Raw genomic sequence first — 17,580 nt, 5'->3', positions numbered from 1 at the left:
AGTTCACTGTTTACTTTGAAAGTAAAATTATTGATGTTATTCTCTAGATTTTCTTGATAGCTGTCGTGCAAGTACGTTGTTAGCAGAGTTAGATGATGATGAGGACTTACCTGAGCCAGATGAAGAAGATGATGAGAATGAAGATGATAACCAGGAGGATCAAGAGTATGAAGAAGTTATGGTATAGAAAATCTCTTGGCTTTTGTTCATTAATATAGGAAAGTAGTACCCCAAAAAAATCATGCTAAATTAAAAGTGTGATAATCAAGGAAAAGCTCCTTAGATGGGAAATTGGTGACTAAAAAATCTTTTCCATGTACAGTGATGAATGTTTTGACTGATGGGGAAGAAAAGTTGGATCATGAAATTTAGAGTTTGTACCATGGCACTGAAGTGTATCTTCCTGTGAATTATAGCACCTTGATGCATCTCTTTTGTGTGTTTCTTTTTAGTGGACTAAATTAGACTATTTCATCATTATCCAACTAAGTCCTCTACCTGAAAAAACCTATTTATAGGAACTTTATTTAAGTTTGGGTCTCCCTATATTAACTCTTCTATTTGATAAAACTTAATAAAATGAATTTATAATGGGGAAAGATAGAAGCAATTTTTAGTATCTGTGGCTTAGAAAATGAATAATAAATTGGTTACAGCTTTATGATCAGAAAGAAGAATGCTTACAAACAAGTTCATTTTTTTAAGTTCTTCTGAAAGTGACCTATAGAGATAAAGTTCTCAGTTTTAATATCAATGTGAATTGATTGCTTCAGAGAAAAATTGGTTGAGGTAGAGGAAATAGTCCTAATGTAATAAAAAAAATCTTTTACATTTCTTTCTTTCTTTCTCTCTTTCTTTCTTTTTTTTTGAGATCCTGAGGCGTCCATCCCTCCAACGTCGGGCAGGTTCCCGTTCTGATGTGACTCACCATGCTGTCACATCGCAGCTGCCACAGGTCCCTGCTGGAGCAGGCAGCCGGCCCCTTGGGGAACAGGTAGACTTTATCTCATCTTTATCCCTAAACCTTAGCCGCTTTACCTCAACCTATAATATATTTAAAATTTTTTTACTACAGAATAACAAAAAAGAGCTTAGAAGAATATATGCTGTTGTTTAAGAAAAAGAGTAGATAAACAAAAGGAATCTCCACAGAAGAACAGCAGATGACATTTTGTAGGACACATATGTTCCTGGACATTTACTTCCTTAGACTTGTGAAAAAGGACTTGTTGGTGGGGAGGGGAGCAGGGTGCCTGGGTTGCTGTGCTAATGAGAATAGCTGTGGTAGCTGAGACACAAGTCTGTCTTGAACTCTTTCATCTTGGCCATGAGGATCAGAAAACTCATACTGGCAAAGTTTCTGGCATTTGATACTTTGCCTCTCAAGGTCACATTTCATTACTTTCTGTGGCATGCTAAGAAAAGTTTCTTGGTGGCTAAGCTAACATAAATGCCAGTAGCATATATAACCATAGCTTATGCTGGTTGAAAGTGCTATATGTTTAGCTGCTTTGGTTTCAGTCCAGTAACTATAATAGGGGGTTTCCCTTTTTTCTTTTCTTTTTTTTAAACTTAAGTTAGAGGGTTGTATTTACATAAGCTTGTATAGTTTCTGCTGTAAAAAAATTTAGCAGTACATCAGGGCAAGTACTTACTATTCACTAATAGTGTTGGCCAGGAATAAAAAGTTAGGGGAAATGAAGTGCATTTTTGTAGAATGTACATCTCTTTTGACATAAACTTTTGAGAGTGTGTGATCTTAAACTACTAAAATTTAGCATATCCCATCTTTTTAGTTACAGTCCAAGGGAACTTGGTAGTGTAATTCCTTTTGTATATAATCTTTACATATGTAAATCTGTATTTGCTTTTTCTCTGATGTGACACATGGCTGTACTATATTACTAAATTATTGACTATGTAGAAACAGTTTGCTGCTAGAAACATTTCATTTGATTGCATTTCTTTTATATGCATAAAATTATTACTCAGGTAATGTTTGGCTGATATGGAATTTTTTTTTTATTAGGAAGAGGAGGAGTATGAAACTAAAGGAGGGCGTCGGAGAACTTGGGATGATGATTATGTGCTAAAACGTCAGTTTTCTGCATTAGTACCTGCTTTTGATCCCAGACCTGGTCGTACTAATGTCCAGCAGACAACTGATCTAGAAATTCCACCCCCTGGTATGTAGACAGAATAGTGTATATTTTATATCTTCTGATTAATTTCAATTTATTAGACATTAAATAAAATATTCATGTAGTTAGTTTAGAAAGAGAAGGTACTGGTTTAATGTGTGAATTAACAGAAACAGAAGCATTCTGTTCTATTTCATCCTGAAAATACAAAATCATGTAAATAGGAACATTCCAGGTACAAAATACTTTGATAAATCCGAGGTGTTGCTATTCATTATGATAAAGAACAAATAACTTTCTGAAACCATAAATTTGATTTTCTTGAGATTTCTATCCTTATTTAAAAAGAGAATTGTTTTCAAAAGGGTTCTTGATGAATATGGAACCACTGCTTAACCTTTCTGCTAATTTTACAAAATTTAGGGACTTGATCCTATTTGGTCTTTAATAAACTATTGTCATGGAAGATTTTTGTGTAAAATTTTAAAAAACATGATGTGAAACTCTTTACTTTAAAAAGTTGGAAAGGGCATTTTTGCTTAATTGTGAAAGTAATTGCATGTTTTACAGTCTAGCACTTTCCTCAATAAACCTAGCTAATCTGTAGTACATGAAGGTAAGTGTTTAGGCTAGAAGGTGCCTATAGATAAGATCAAGTTTATCCCCCTGCCTTTAGAAGATAAGATGTTGTTCATATAGCTAATATATGGCAGAAGGGAAGGAGTAAATATTTCTTCTGCCTGTTGGTGCAGTGGGCTTTCTGCTTTATATTGTATGTTTTATTGTGGTGGTTTCTCATATGGTTTTCAAATTTTGTAGGTACACCTCACTCAGAGCTCTTAGAAGAAGTTGAATGTACTCCATCACCTCGATTAGCACTTACTTTGAAAGTAACAGGTCTTGGAACAACTCGTGAAGTCGAATTGCCCCTCACTAACTTCAGATCAACTATCTTTTACTATGTACAAAAATTACTTCAATTTTCCTGTAATGGCAATGTGAAATCTGATAAACTTAGGCGTATTTGGGAACCAACATACACGTAAGAGATTTTTTTGAGTTAGATTTTCATAGCATGTGATGAGAAATAGCTCAAGTTTGAACTCTGTTTCTGACACTAGTTCAAGTTCTGTTTTTTATAAACCAAAATTTGTAGAGTTGTTTAAAAATACCTATTTGACCTTTTTCTTTCAATATGTGTAAAGCATATCTGTACGTCAGACTTAATGTCACAGGAACTATGAACTATTAGTATTAAAGAATATTTGTATTGACATAGTTTTGTAATTTGATGGTTGACATATTTTACAGTAAGCATGCATTTTAAAAGTAGTTATTTACTACCAAAGTCTCTTATGGAACACTTCAGTTTTTGGAAGGAGAAGGAAGTAAGCAGACCAATAATTTCTTTTTCTAGTCTCTGATTCCCTCCTTCACTTCACTTCCCTTCCCAAATCCATTTTTAAATTTTTGGGTTTTGTCTTAGAAAACTTCTCTCATAATTGCTGTATGCTAAAAATATCCTTTTTCATCCATGCCTGTGGTTATTGTTTTAATATAACCTCAGATGCAAATAGCTTTCCAGTCTGTTATATTTCTTTCCAGTAGTTGATCAAGTTCATTATCAGCACCCTATGACTTAATCAGGATTTCTGCAATTGTTATTGTGTCCTTGGTTTGTATTTATGATGAATATTCAGTTCATATATCTTTCTTTACAATGAGTGACCTCTTTTGCTTTATCTCTGTTTTGGTTTTGAAGTAACCTATTCTGTTTCTGTTCATAAAACTTCTCCCAAGATTTTATACTTATTATCCCCCTCAGGATGTGGCCAAAGGGTGAATCCTTATTAAAGTATAAATAAACTTCATTGGAAATAAACTTTAAGAAAAGGCTTAATTAATTTGGATAATATCTTCATATTTAGAATCATGTACAGAGAGATGAAGGATTCTGACAAAGAAAAGGAAACTGGAAAGATGGTAAGAACATTTTATTTTTAAAATTCTTATTTCTTGCTCTTAGTCAATAACCAACATATTGCTGTTTATGAGATAAAACATATAGAAAAAAAATACTAACAGTATTTAAAAATTTTAAATTAGAAATAAGTTGTTAATTATTAAATGCATGATCCTAAAGATATCTTAGTGTGATGCATGTAAAATATCTTAGACTTATCAGGAAAAACCAACATTTGGTTCTTCCTGTTGTAGGGTTGCTGGTCTATAGAGCATGTGGAACAGTACCTTGGCACTGATGAATTACCAAAGAATGACTTGATAACCTACCTGCAGAAGAATGCAGACTCCGCTTTCCTGCGCCACTGGAAATTAACCGGCACTAATAAAAGTATTAGGAAAAACAGAAATTGTTCTCAGCTTATAGCTGCATACAAGGTATATGTCCTCATCCAAATACTGTTTTGTTTGGGAATGGCTGGGTGCTTCATTTTGCAGTTTTGTAGGTTCCTCTTATGAGAAGGAAAGTAATAATGGGGTATTCTTAGAAGCTTGTTTATTAGTTAATGATGTCCATGTTCCAACATTTTATTTTAAAATCTGGTCTTATGAAGTCAGATGCTAATAAAATTTCTTATAAATGTATGCATCTAATTAGGAGTTATTTAATGTTAAAAGAAATTGATTATAGTTTGAGTTATGTACTTTTTTATAGACAAGGCATATCTTTTCTGCAACTTTTAACAAAGTAACCATTTTTAAATGATAGATTTAGCCTTTCATTTATTCTAAAAATATGACTTAATGATTAATTTTACTTATTATTTTTATAGGATTTTTGTGAGCATGGATCAAAGTCTGGATTGAGCCAGGGAGCCATTTCTACTTTTCAAAATTGTGATATTCTTAGTTTGGCCAAAGAACAGCCACAGGCCAAAGCAGGCAATGGACAGAATTCATGTGGAGTAGAAGATGTTTTGCAGTTGTTACGTATTCTGTATATAGTTGCAAGTGACCCTTACTCAAGATCTTCCCAAGAAGGTATGTAAGGAACGTTGTCTGGTTTCTTCAGTATCATTTAAAAAGCAAGTCAAGTTTTTATATTTTTATTAATGTTTACAGAAGGAGATGAGCAGCTTCAGTTTAATTTTCCACCAGATGAATTCACAAGCAAAAAAATCACTACGAAAATCTTGCAGCAGATTGAGGTAATTACACCAGACCAATGAGCTATGCATACTGTAAGTGTTGGGCTTTTGAAGTCCTTTCTTTGACATGTTCTTCTCTGCCTGATTTTTTTTTTTTGGTTGTTTTTATTCATTTGGACCTTGACATGCTTTGCATTTCCTTAATCATATATCAGAGTTTACTTTTTTCTGTTAATTCATATATAGTACTGAGACCATTGTTTCATACAATAATTTTCAGGAACCATTGGCATTAGCAAGTGGGGCTCTGCCAGATTGGTGTGAACAATTAACCAGCAAATGTCCCTTCTTAATACCATTTGAAACCAGGCAGCTTTATTTCACATGTACAGCATTTGGAGCATCCAGGTGAGAAATATGTCTCTTTCAGAAGTTGCTTATTAACATAGTAATAGTATTCTTAACAAGTAGTACCATAGTTAGGGCTACTAGATACTTCTTGCTGTAATCTTTTAGAATGTGCCTAATGGTTATAAAATTTTGCTTTGAAATATTCTTTAATTATTTGCTTTTGATTTGGAGAAGAATGGGGGAAAGATTTTGAATTGTGCATCTGTTGCTTTCAGTAAGCTTACATATAAGTCTTAACATGTTTTAAATGGGAAGGGGGAGGAAGGCAGAAAAAAAGATGTGTTTTATGTAAAGTAGAAGATATGGTCCCAGGCTTCAAAATACTTCTTTTCTAAAAGAAGTTGTGATCCAAACAAAGACAAAAATATTATTTAGGGGAAATTCTTTTATGGGAAGACCAATAGCAAGCTCACACACTCTTCCAAGAAATATATCTATATAAATTCTGAAGGTTGATAAAAGAATTTGCCTTCATTATATACTGGTAAAATTTTTACATAAATTAGTGAATCTCCTTCCATATAATACTCCTATACTTCCATATAATAGCATATAATACTTCCATACTTCCAAATAACAGCACTTCTAGTCAAAACGTAAGGGGGTTTATTTCAACTTAGAATTAAGTGGTCGTTAAAGTGAATTCTTAATTTCTTAATTTATTTTCAATTGTGGGCATTACTTTTGTGTAATATTTTACATATCATACATATAAGATACTAGATGGAACGTAAGTTCCTTGAGAACCCAGACAGTTTTGTTTTTGTATTCCTCAGAGTCCATCACATAACAGGCACTTAATAAAAGCTTACTGAATTGAATTGCATTGAATGGAAGAAACACTGCCAGCTGGAAAATGGTTAAGAGTGCCAGGCATCATCCTTGCTTAGTGTAATTTAATTTTGTAGGATAGGAAATTTGTTTATCAAAAAAGCTCCTTAAAGTTCTGTAGTATTTTAGTTATTAACAGCTAGAATTACATTTTTTGCCAAACATTAATTTCCATAAAATATTTTTATTTCCATCTTAAATTCTATTATAAGACATACATTATTGCTGCAAGTAAAATACTTACCTTATTTTCAGCTCTTGTGATAATTACAAAATAAAATGTTCAAATGTCAAATAGTACCCTTTTTATAGTACCCAGCAGCAGCATGCTTATAAAGGTGGTTTAATCCTGTGGCTTTTCATTCATAATATATTTTGAAAATAATATAAAATCTACTGAGAGGGTTGAGTTAATGCTCCATGCCTTGTAAATATAATGCTCATCATAGCTACATTGCTCTCTACACTTTAGAGATTATTAAATGTGCAAAGTACTTCTTCATAATATGAGAAGTATTCATATTTTATTACTTTCAAGTATTTTCCCATGTGGATAGAGCTATGAAAATTATAACTCAATTGCATATTACACTTTATGATTTCTGAAACGCTTTACTTTGAGTATCTCATTTGAGTATCACAGAAGCCATCAGATCATTATAAGAGTTATCCCCATTTTATATCTGAACAAATTGAGGCCCAAAGAATTCAAGGTTCTTGTTCATGGTTATTCAGCTAATAAGTGCCATGTGTAAGATTTAAACTTATGTGTTCTTCCAACCCCCTCCTCTCTATATACATATAAATATACATGTATGTGTATATGTGCATACATAACACACAAATAACAACCCCTTTCTTGTAAAGTTAGTTTTAATGTAATTGATGATTTATGCTATAAGTAAAGAATACTTGAGTAATTTTACTCCATAGGTAGGTACTACATAGTAAATTATTATTTAAGAGGCTTGTAATATTTGTTCTCTTAGACTTAGTGTGGAGTAGATTTTCCACATTTCTTTTGTACATTTGCTGTTGATGGTGAAATTTGTACTTCCATTCTCTTTCTGTGTTTTAAAAAAGTGTCTTAACTAACAATTTTTAATAGCATAGGTAATTTATTAGCTCCAAATATGATGTTACATTTGCACATGATTTTTTTTTTCTTTCAGAGCAATTGTGTGGTTACAGAATAGACGCGAGGCTACTGTTGAACGAACGAGAACAACAAGTACTGTAAGACGAGATGATCCAGGAGAGTTTAGAGTTGGTCGTCTTAAGCATGAAAGAGTCAAAGTTCCACGTGGCGATTCTCTGATGGAGTGGGCTGAGAATGTTATGCAAATACATGCAGATCGGAAATCAGTTCTAGAGGTACAGCATTTGAATTATAATGTTTTCTGTAGTGGAAAGGAGTCCAGCTCCTTCACTTACACATGTAAAACTTGAGGGCCAGAGAGTTTGTAACTTCTTTCCAAGTGTCACATGGTTCATATTTATAGTCCTAGAATAAAAACAGAGTTCTGACTCACAGTCTTATTTTCTACTACATTACCTCTTTAGTGAAATAGCAACTACTATTGTCATAGTGATTTCTAAATACCAAGTTTTATCTTTACAAAGACATTGAAGAATTTTATTTTTAAGCTAATTATAGTGTTTGAATGATATATAAATCACATAGACTCAGTCATAAAGAAAAGTTAAAATGAGATGTGCAATCTCTGTTCTACCTTATTGAAACATTTTAATAACCAAATTTAAGCTCACTTTCCTAATCTTTTCATTATTTTAGGTTGAGTTTTTGGGAGAAGAAGGGACTGGCTTGGGACCTACACTAGAATTTTATGCTTTGGTGGCAGCAGAATTCCAGAGAACTGAACTGGGAACATGGCTTTGTGATGATGACTTCCCCGATGATGAATCTCGTCATGTAAGATCCATTTTCCTCATCTTATATTCACTAACTTAGAAATACCCACTCATGAACCTGGGACCAAAAAAGTCAGGATGTTAAGGGCATGTGAACTATAGAATTCTGGAAATATAAGACTGATATGTAAGTAGTAACGACAAACTTGTTATGTTACCTGAATTGAAAAGCTATCAAACCTGAGTGTTTCATTTTTAAAAATTTAAAACTTCTCCCTTTTCACTCTTGTCTTATGGGGCACCCTCCCATCCCCCATTCTCCTATATATAGTTTGTAATGACTTTTGTTGGTAGGTAACTTGACTCAACTATATCTTGAAAAGGAGTCTTCGGAATTAAGGTATAATGTAAAGTCACATTAGTAATTACGCCTTCGCTAAACTAGAGAAACTTTTATTATTGAATATTGTGATATTAGTATTGATAATTAGGTTATTGCTTGTTAACAACACAATTCAGTCACCAGAAATATTAATTTAGAATTTACTGGACAAAAAATAGTGTTTGTGAGTTCCCTTGGTCCCCCAATAGGAAAATTATAGTCTTAGTTTATCATATGATTCAGTTGTAGTCTTAATTATTTTCTTCTTTTTACAACACTCAGGTTGATCTTGGAGGTGGATTGAAACCCCCTGGGTACTATGTACAAAGATCATGTGGACTTTTTACTGCACCATTCCCACAAGATAGTGATGAACTTGAAAGAATCACAAAGCTCTTTCATTTCCTTGGAATTTTCTTGGCCAAATGCATTCAGGATAATAGACTTGTGGACTTACCCATTTCTAAGCCTTTCTTTAAACTCATGTGTATGGGTGACATTAAAAGCAATATGAGTAAACTGATTTATGAGTCACGAGGTGATAGAGACTTACACTGTACTGAAAGTCAGTCTGAAGCATCTACAGAAGAAGGTCATGACTCACTCTCAGTAGGAAGCTTTGAAGAAGATTCAAAATCTGAATTTATTCTTGATCCACCCAAACCAAAACCCCCAGCTTGGTTTAATGGGATTTTAACTTGGGAAGATTTTGAACTGGTAAATCCACATAGAGCCAGATTTTTAAAAGAAATTAAAGATCTTGCTATTAAAAGGCGCCAAATTTTAGGCAACAAAAGTCTTTCAGAAGATGAAAAGAACACAAAATTGCAGGATCTAATGCTGAAGAATCCATCAGGTTCTGGACCTCCTCTTAGCATAGAAGATTTAGGGTAAGATTTATAATGCTTTTTAAACCTGATAGCTTCAAAAACATTTTGTTTTTCTTCCTAATTTTAGGAGTGCCTGTTTATGGAAAAATCTTGTATTACTTATTGTCTTTAAATCTTCTTAAGTCGGGGCACCTAGGTGGCACAGTGGATAGAGCACCAGCCCTGGCGTCAGGAGGACCTGAGTTCAAATGTGACCTCAGACCAAACACTTGACACTTACTAGCTGTGTGACCCTGGGCAAGTCACTTAACCCCAACTGCCTAAAAAAATATAAAAATAAAAATAAATCTTCTTAAGTGAAAGAATATTAAACTAGATCAGTGCTTGAACAGATAAACTCCAGAAAAATTTTAAGTTCTGTAGGAATTTTTGATTTCTTATTGGCACTTAGACCTTTACTATTGGTATAGGAATTACTGTTTTTGAAAGGTAAGAATATTACTCACAGTAATAATTAAAAATCTCAAGTTCTATATTTAAGATAATAAAGTCACAGTTCAAATGCTTTTAGGGTGTTTCTGGGAGAAGAAGAGACTGGCTTGGGACAACCTACATTAGCCTGAATCAACAATCAGATATTTAGTGCCTTCTTTTTTTCTGCGTGCTCAGTTCATAAAAGTGTGTGATATTATTTTCAAAATATATTATGAATGAAAAATGCCATGTGGGAGCTTTTTCTTGTGTTCACTGTGTATGTACTATTTGCCTCAGATATTTTGTTAACATTTTCATTTTAATTCTGCTATATTTAGTGTATGCTGAACTTGCTATCTCCACATAATTAGGTTTGTTTTTAAGAGGCTTTTTTTTTCTTTCATTTTGCTAACTGTGCTTATATTAGTAAGTGTTATTCATAATTTTGTGGGAGTGAGGGGTTGGTCAGGACCTGTTATTTTATATATATGTGGGAACTCTCTTCATCAATGCAGATCAACGTATTATATAATCTTAGAGAATTGTTTAGGGGCACTGAGAGGTTAAGTGACAACCATGGACGCATAGTTAGTGTAGTATGTATACTACAGACAGGACTTTAATCCAAGTCTTCTTGTCTAGGGCCAGCTCCATATCCACTAAAACCATGCTGCTTCTCCCTAAGTCATTTATATGTTAGTTGATTTTTAGGATTATAGATTTACAGCTGGAATTGTCTGTTCTTCAGTGGCAGTGGTGTAGAATTTGTAACCCCTTGTTTGCAAAGTTAGTAATTTTTCCGTTGTAACCAGTAGAATCTTAAGAATGTGTAGAATCAGAGAGAGAGAGATAGAGAACAAACCTTTGCCTCTGGTGCATTTATAATTAATGGAATGGTTGAAATATGAGGGATTTGAAAAAAATTTTTAAATAAATTTTTTTCCTTTTCAGAGCATAATTTTAAAAGTTTTAACATTTAGTTAAAGAAGACATAAATGGTTTAAGCTTGTCATTTCTCCTTGCTCTAGGTTATACAAAGTCATTTTTGTCAATGTTACCATCATAAATGCCATGCAGTGTTAAGAATAGACCTGATGCTTGTCTATTGAATTCCATTAGAAATAAACAAACCAGCAAGCATTTTGTACTAGGCTTGTTTTAGTGTAGTATAGTTGAGAGAAGCACTAAGTTTAAAGATAAACAACCTTATTTTGAATCCTGTTTGGGCTATTTACTACCCATATCACCTTGGGTAAGTCCCTTTACCTCTAGAGGGTAACTGTCTCATCTTTCAAATAAGGGGGTTATACTAGATTGCCTGGATGGGAAAACTATTATGCTGAAGGGTAGTGTGAAAAGGCTCAGAAAGAAAAACACTTTGTGTCTTACTAAAATAAATTTTGACCCTGAAAATAAGTTAAATCTACATTGTAATTAATACGATTTTATTCAAGCATTCTTAATTATAGAATCACAAATATATATAAATCATAAATATGTATCAACCATCATAAATATATAAAAATATGTAAACCAAAACAAGTTACAGCAGAAGTCTTTTCTTAATTGGTTTATTCTTAGTAACTGTACAAAAGGAATCTGGAGTTTTGGGGGTTGTTTTTTAATCTAGTTGCAGGTAATTTACATGGATACTTTATGTCTTTATAGTTGGTTGAAGAGTAAGAGGTGAGTCAATTTTGATAGTGTTTTGTTTTTTTTTTAAATGTTCCCATAGGAAAGGATCCACTCCTAGTTACAAGCCATTATTCAATCCTTAGTCGGCAATTTGGACTGGTAATGAATCCTTTACTCTTTTTCTTTTCAGTTTAAATTTCCAGTTCTGTCCTTCCTCCAGAGTTTATGGATTTACAGCTGTGGATCTCAAACCTCGAGGTGAAGATGAGGTAAAGGTTTTGTTTCGATGATTAGACTTTGATGGCTTTACCTGGAAGGGGGGGAGATAGACAATCTCTCTCTCTTAGTAGTCTCTTCTCTCTCTCATAGTATCTTGAACAATATCACATGCATTAAGAAATACCTGAAAATCTTTGACAAGCATAGTAATATCTAATTTTCATTTTTCTTTGTAGATGATTACAATGGACAATGCGGAGGAATATGTGGATCTGATGTTTGACTTCTGCATGCAGACAGGTATTCAGAAACAGATGGAAGCTTTTAGAGGTAATTTTAATTATCACAGCAAGACTGTTTTGGACATTTTTTTAGGTTAACCACAGTGAAAGAACTGAATACATTAAAAGTTTTTCTCATTCGTGGTTCTCTTTTTATCAAAAACTCCATAGTGTGACTTGTTAATATTTGGGTTCTCTCTCTACCTCTTCCTTTTTAACACTTTTTTTTTGGTGAGATGGAGCTAAATCATAGGGACTCATTCGCAAGGCAGTGAGCTTGTTAACAGTTGGTGAAGGATGGTGTGGCTAATTTTTCTTGTGATGAGTATTGCCTGATTTTTTTTTTAATTTTTTTTTCTTCAAATTTTATTAATTTATTTATTTTTAGTTTTCAACATTCACTTCCACAAGATTTTGAGTTCCAAATTTTCTCTCCATCTTGTCCCTCCCCCCACCCCAAGATGGTATGCATTCTGAATACCCCTTCCCCTAATATGCCCTCCCTTCTATCTCTTCCCTCTTCTCTTATCCCATTCCCCTTCTGTTTTCCTATAGGGTGGGATAGATTTCTAAAACCCGTTGCCTGTATATCTTATTTTCCAGTTGCATGTGAAAACAATTTTCAACATTTGTTTTTAAAATTTTGGGTTCCAAATTTTCTTCCTTCCTCCCTCCCTACTTACCCTCATTGAGAAGGCAAGCAACTTGATACAGGTTATACTTGAGTAGTCATTCAAAACACTTCCATGGTAGTCGTGTTGTGAAAAACTAACTATATTTCCCTTCATCCTATCCCACCCCCATTTATTCTATTCCCTCTTTTGACCCTGTCCCTCCTTAGAAGTGTTTGCTTCTGATTACCCACTCGCCCAATCTACCCTCTCCTCTATCATCCCCCTGCTCTCTTATCCCCTCCCCCCCACTTTGCTGTAGGGTAAGATAGATTTCCATACCCAATTGAGTGTGTATGTTATTCCCTCCTTAAGCCAAATAGGATGAGAATAAGATTCACTCATTCCCTCTCACCTTCTCCTGTTTCCCCTCCACTGTAAAAGCCTTTTCTTGTCCGTTTTATGTGAGATAATTTATCACATTCTACCTCTCCCTTTCTCCTTCTCCTAGTATAATCCTCTCTCACCCCTTAAATTATTCTCCAGATAGCACCCCTTCATGTTTTGTTTTTATTTTTATTTTTTTAGCACCTGTTTATCTTCAACTCACCCTGTGCCCTCTATCTATCTGTCTACATATAATTTTTCCCTCCAGCTATCCTAATACTGACAAAGGTCTCATGAGTTACAAATATCATCTTTCCATGTACTGCCTGATTTTTTGCAAGTTTCCCCATAGAGGGTTGTCCTCTCTTTCGTCTAGTTGACCACCAAAAAAAGGAGATAATGAGACTTGAAGGGAACTAGGAAGAGGTAGTTAGAATCTTCTGAGGGGTTCAGCTCCCCACTCCCCTGACTGCTCACTGGAAGTTGGCTGCTAAACTCTTGACGTAGAGTTTAATAACTGCATTGTTATTCATCTTTAAAATGGACAGCATACCTAAATTCTGCCTAGTCAAGAGTTTTTTTTTTAAACTTAAGTGCCTGCTATGGGTTAGGCACTATGCTAAGAATTGGGAATACATAGAAAGGTGTGAGACAGTCCCTGCCCTTAGAATATAATAGGGGAAGAGAACACATAAAAAGGAGCTGAAAAATGGGAGTGAGGATAGGGGAAGTTAAGTGGCACAGGAGCATGATGAAGTCCTGCAGCTGGAGTAGGAAATGATCTGAGGATATGTGAGTTTGAATTGATTAATCTTTCAGAATGATGATTTTCTGAAGACCACGAAATTCAGGGGGTTCAGCTGGGTGGGAACTTAACATTGTCAAGATGAGTAAAATAATATATTTTATTTCTTCTGAAAAAGGTGCTAGAGCAAGTGATTTATGCTTAGAAAATGTTTGACTGGATTGTACAGTGTTGGTTGTGCACTAATTATTGCAAGTTCTAGCCTAGCTTGGCTGGGGAGGATTATCTACATCGATGTGTATTCCATGTTGGTTTGCCTCTTCTTAGTTTAAGCTTGTGGCAGTAATTTAGCAGAGAAATTTTACATAACTGAAGTCAATTTTTTATTCATAACTATTTCCATAGTGCTTTAATGTTTTAATAGTATATTCTTCGTTTGGTTATCATTAGGTATTATAATTTAAAACTGTTTTGAAATCAGAATTTAGAAATGGAGTTTTCATCCTTAGTGATTGTTTTTTTTTTAATTTGTATATATATGAAGATGGATTTAATAAAGTCTTCCCAATGGAGAAGCTGAGTTCCTTCAGCCATGAAGAAGTCCAGATGATTCTTTGTGGAAATCAGTCACCATCCTGGGCTGCTGAAGATATTATCAATTATACCGAACCCAAGCTAGGCTATACACGTGATAGGTATGTGCAAAAGAATTAGGACCAGCAGAGGAGATTTGCTTCATAATTTCTATAATGTACATGGAGTAAAAGTGTTTTTTAAATGACATCTGGTTACCATTAAGTCCTCTTCAAACTGTAGAAACAAGTTTTATTACAAATTCAGTTTTCATTATTAGATATAAAAGAAAAGAGATTGAGAGAAAAGGAGAAAAATGTACTTTTCTGTAAATTGTTACTTAATTATGGAGCTCACTTTTCCATTTGAAATTTCCTATGGCATGAATTGTTGTTCCTAGAGGTGTTAATATCATTTATACAAAAATTCTATTAATGTAAACTAACCATTTCAAACCCATCATCATTATTCTCCACCCCCTTCCTCTCCTTGAGCAAATTACATGCAATCCAGATATGAAGGAATTTTAAAGAGATTATCATAAACTTTTACTAATTTTACTGTGTACTAATAATATCAGTTTAGCAGATAAGAGAAATATGGTTATTACTGGGTTGTTGTTTTTTTAAATTAATGGTCTCATGGAAATAAGTTTAACATTATACATTGATGGGGTGGGAAGGAAGCTTTTTCACAGCTAAGAACAAACTTCATCTATGTTTTGAAGTGCCAGGATTTCTGCTTTCAAAAATAATTCAAACCAGTATCATATTGTGAGCCTACTTCATTGTACATGTTCTCTGTACTATGTAAGGAAGATGTCAGACAACTGTTTATTGCTTTCAATACTGATGTTTAAGGGAATGTTTTGGGGTAAAGTTATTTTATATTACATAATCTTTGGATTATTCCTTTTTTTGTTGTTTTTATCCTTAATTCTTTATTAGTTGCTAAAGTCCCACCTATGCTTATAAATAATTTCCTCACCTGTAAAATCATTTCAGTCAACAAGTACTTATTTAGTGCATTTGTTGTTCGTTCATTTGGTTATGTCTGACTCTTAATGACCCCATGGACCACAGCATGACAGCTCCTCCTGTCCTCCACTGTCTCCCGAAGTCTGTCCAACCTTATGTTTGTTAATTCCATGACATTATTTATCCATCTCATCCTCTACCATGCCCTTCTCATTTTGCCTTCAAGGCAGTGATCTAGGAGGGGTATTTACTGCATATTGTGTGCCAGGTATTGCTAGAGATACAAGTAAAAATAATGAAGCACAGTCCTTATTTGTTAATTCTTAAGCTTTTTCTAATAGAGAAGACAAGTACATAAAAAATATATACAGCATAAATATGAATGTCATAAATATTTACAAAGTAATTAAATACAAGATAATTTAGGAAGGAGAGCACTAGCTTAGGAGGGAGTGCATTCCAGACGTGGGGGACAGCTGTCGTGCAAAGACATAGAGATAGGAGATATGGAGTCTTGTGTGAGGAACAGAGAGAAGGCAAGTTTGGCTGGGTTACAGAGTATGGAAGGGGAAGTAATGTCCAATGACGCTAGAAAAGAGAGGTTGTGGCTTGGTCATATATGGCTTTAAAAACTAAACAAAAGAATTTTATGTTATCCCAGAGGCAATAGGAAGCAACTGGAGTTAAGTAGTGAAACTATATAGTCAGATCTGTGTTTCAGAAACATTATTTTGGGAGCAGTATATAGGATGGACTAGAGGAGGAGAAGACTTGAGGCAAGGAGGCCATCAAGGACTTGACCTAACTTGGTAGCTCTTCCTAGAGAGGAAGGGTTAAATGCTAGTGATGTTATGAAGGTAGAAATATCAAGATTTGGCGATTAATTGGGTATGTGGGCTGAAGAAGAGTGAAAAGTCCTATGATAATGCTGAGATTATAGGCTTGGTAGACTGGAAAGAGTTTGGAAGAGAGGAGGGTTTGTCGGGAAAGATAGTTCAGTTTTGGACACAGTGAATTTAAGATGTCTCTGGGACATCCAGTTTGAAATGTCCAATAGGCAATTGGTGAGGTGGGACTAAAACTCATGGGAGAAATTGGGGCTGGATATAGGTGATTTTTAAACCCAGGTGAGTGATTAAGTTACCAAAGGGAGAGTAGAAGAAAAGATGGTCTAGGAATGAAACTTTAGTGAACTCTCACAGTTAGGAGCAAATCAGGAGAGATTAGTGTCATAAGAACCCACAGAAAAGAGAGTATCCAGGAGGAGGTGAGACTGGTCAGCAGTGTCAAATGTAGTAAATAGGTTGAGGATTAGTACTGAGAAAAAACTCATCAGATTTGGCAATTAAGAGATCATTGCTTAGTTTGGAAAGAACAGTTTTAGTTGAGTAATGAGGTTGGAAGCCACAATGCAAAAAAAGTGTCAATTATAGGAGAGTACATGGAAGCAACAACTGCAGATAGATTTTTCTAGGGTTCTGGCTGAGGAAGGAAGAAGAGATACAGTATAGAGGAAATGGTAGGATCTAGTGAAGATTTTTTTAAGAATGTGAGAAACCTGGGAATATTTTAAAACAGTAGGGAAGGATTGGCAGGGAGAATTGTTTGAAGGGTTGAGTTAAGATGCAGTATCCTGGAGAAGATAGGAGGGATATGGGATCAAGAAGATTTATTAAGAGGTTTGTCTTTGGCAAGGGAAAGAGCCAGCTTTTTGTCAGATTGAGGGAAAGGAGGAGAGTGTGGAAGATTATGTGAAGGGGCTTTGAGATGATGAACATGGAAGAAGAGGAGCTCACATCTTATAGTGCTAGTAAAGTAAGAAGCAGGGTCCTCAGAGGGCAGAGGAGGAGGTGGTATAGGGGCTTTCAGGCGGGAATAGCGAGTTTGGAATATCTTAGGACCAATATAGGGAATCAGTTAACAAAGAATAAAAGGACTATTTTGATATGGAGGACCCAATGGAATTTGGATAACATGAATTTATAATGTACCTAGTTGGACACTATTATTTTTTGGATTCTACTATACATACAAATTATGTGACTAATAATGACCATTAGCACTATTTTTTGCATTTGCTTAAAAGTATTTCATTTACAAC

General features: G+C 34.3%; 2 protein-coding genes across 6 annotated transcripts in view; one reads left to right on the top strand and one right to left on the bottom strand.

Moving 5' to 3' along the window:
- HECTD1 (HECT domain E3 ubiquitin protein ligase 1) overlaps positions 1–17,580 on the top strand; it is a 107,415-nt gene that overhangs the window by 86,687 nt on the left and 3,148 nt on the right. For 3 of the 4 annotated variants that reach the window (XM_027870081.1, XM_027870078.1, XM_027870079.1), the window contains exons 27-41: positions 48–181; positions 872–994; positions 2,030–2,186; positions 2,961–3,183; positions 4,070–4,124; positions 4,359–4,541; positions 4,937–5,144; positions 5,226–5,311; positions 5,532–5,659; positions 7,666–7,867; positions 8,289–8,426; positions 9,030–9,637; positions 11,877–11,955; positions 12,142–12,235; positions 14,474–14,624. In XM_027870081.1, the coding sequence (XP_027725882.1) occupies positions 48–181; positions 872–994; positions 2,030–2,186; positions 2,961–3,183; positions 4,070–4,124; positions 4,359–4,541; positions 4,937–5,144; positions 5,226–5,311; positions 5,532–5,659; positions 7,666–7,867; positions 8,289–8,426; positions 9,030–9,637; positions 11,877–11,955; positions 12,142–12,235; positions 14,474–14,624 (2,569 nt within the window). The remainder of the gene's footprint in view (positions 1–47; positions 182–871; positions 995–2,029; positions 2,187–2,960; positions 3,184–4,069; positions 4,125–4,358; positions 4,542–4,936; positions 5,145–5,225; positions 5,312–5,531; positions 5,660–7,665; positions 7,868–8,288; positions 8,427–9,029; positions 9,638–11,876; positions 11,956–12,141; positions 12,236–14,473; positions 14,625–17,580) is intronic. The other variant, XM_027870080.1, reaches the window with a different exon arrangement.
- Positions 7,874–17,580, bottom strand: part of AP4S1 (adaptor related protein complex 4 subunit sigma 1) — a 67,627-nt gene continuing 57,920 nt past the window's right edge. The window contains exon 6 of one of the 2 annotated variants that reach the window (XM_027870087.1): positions 7,874–7,997. The gene's annotated coding sequence lies outside the window, so the exon portion shown is untranslated. Of the gene's footprint in view, positions 7,998–14,634; positions 14,740–17,580 lie in introns of those variants that run through there. The other variant, XM_027870088.1, reaches the window with a different exon arrangement.

The sequence above is a fragment of the Vombatus ursinus genome, unplaced genomic scaffold (genome assembly GCF_900497805.2).
Source record: "Vombatus ursinus unplaced genomic scaffold, bare-nosed wombat genome assembly UNPS02014794.1, whole genome shotgun sequence".
Lineage (NCBI taxonomy): Eukaryota > Metazoa > Chordata > Mammalia > Diprotodontia > Vombatidae > Vombatus > Vombatus ursinus.
Note: the sequence above shows the minus strand (reverse complement) of the source record. Positions and strands in the feature narration are given on the sequence as shown.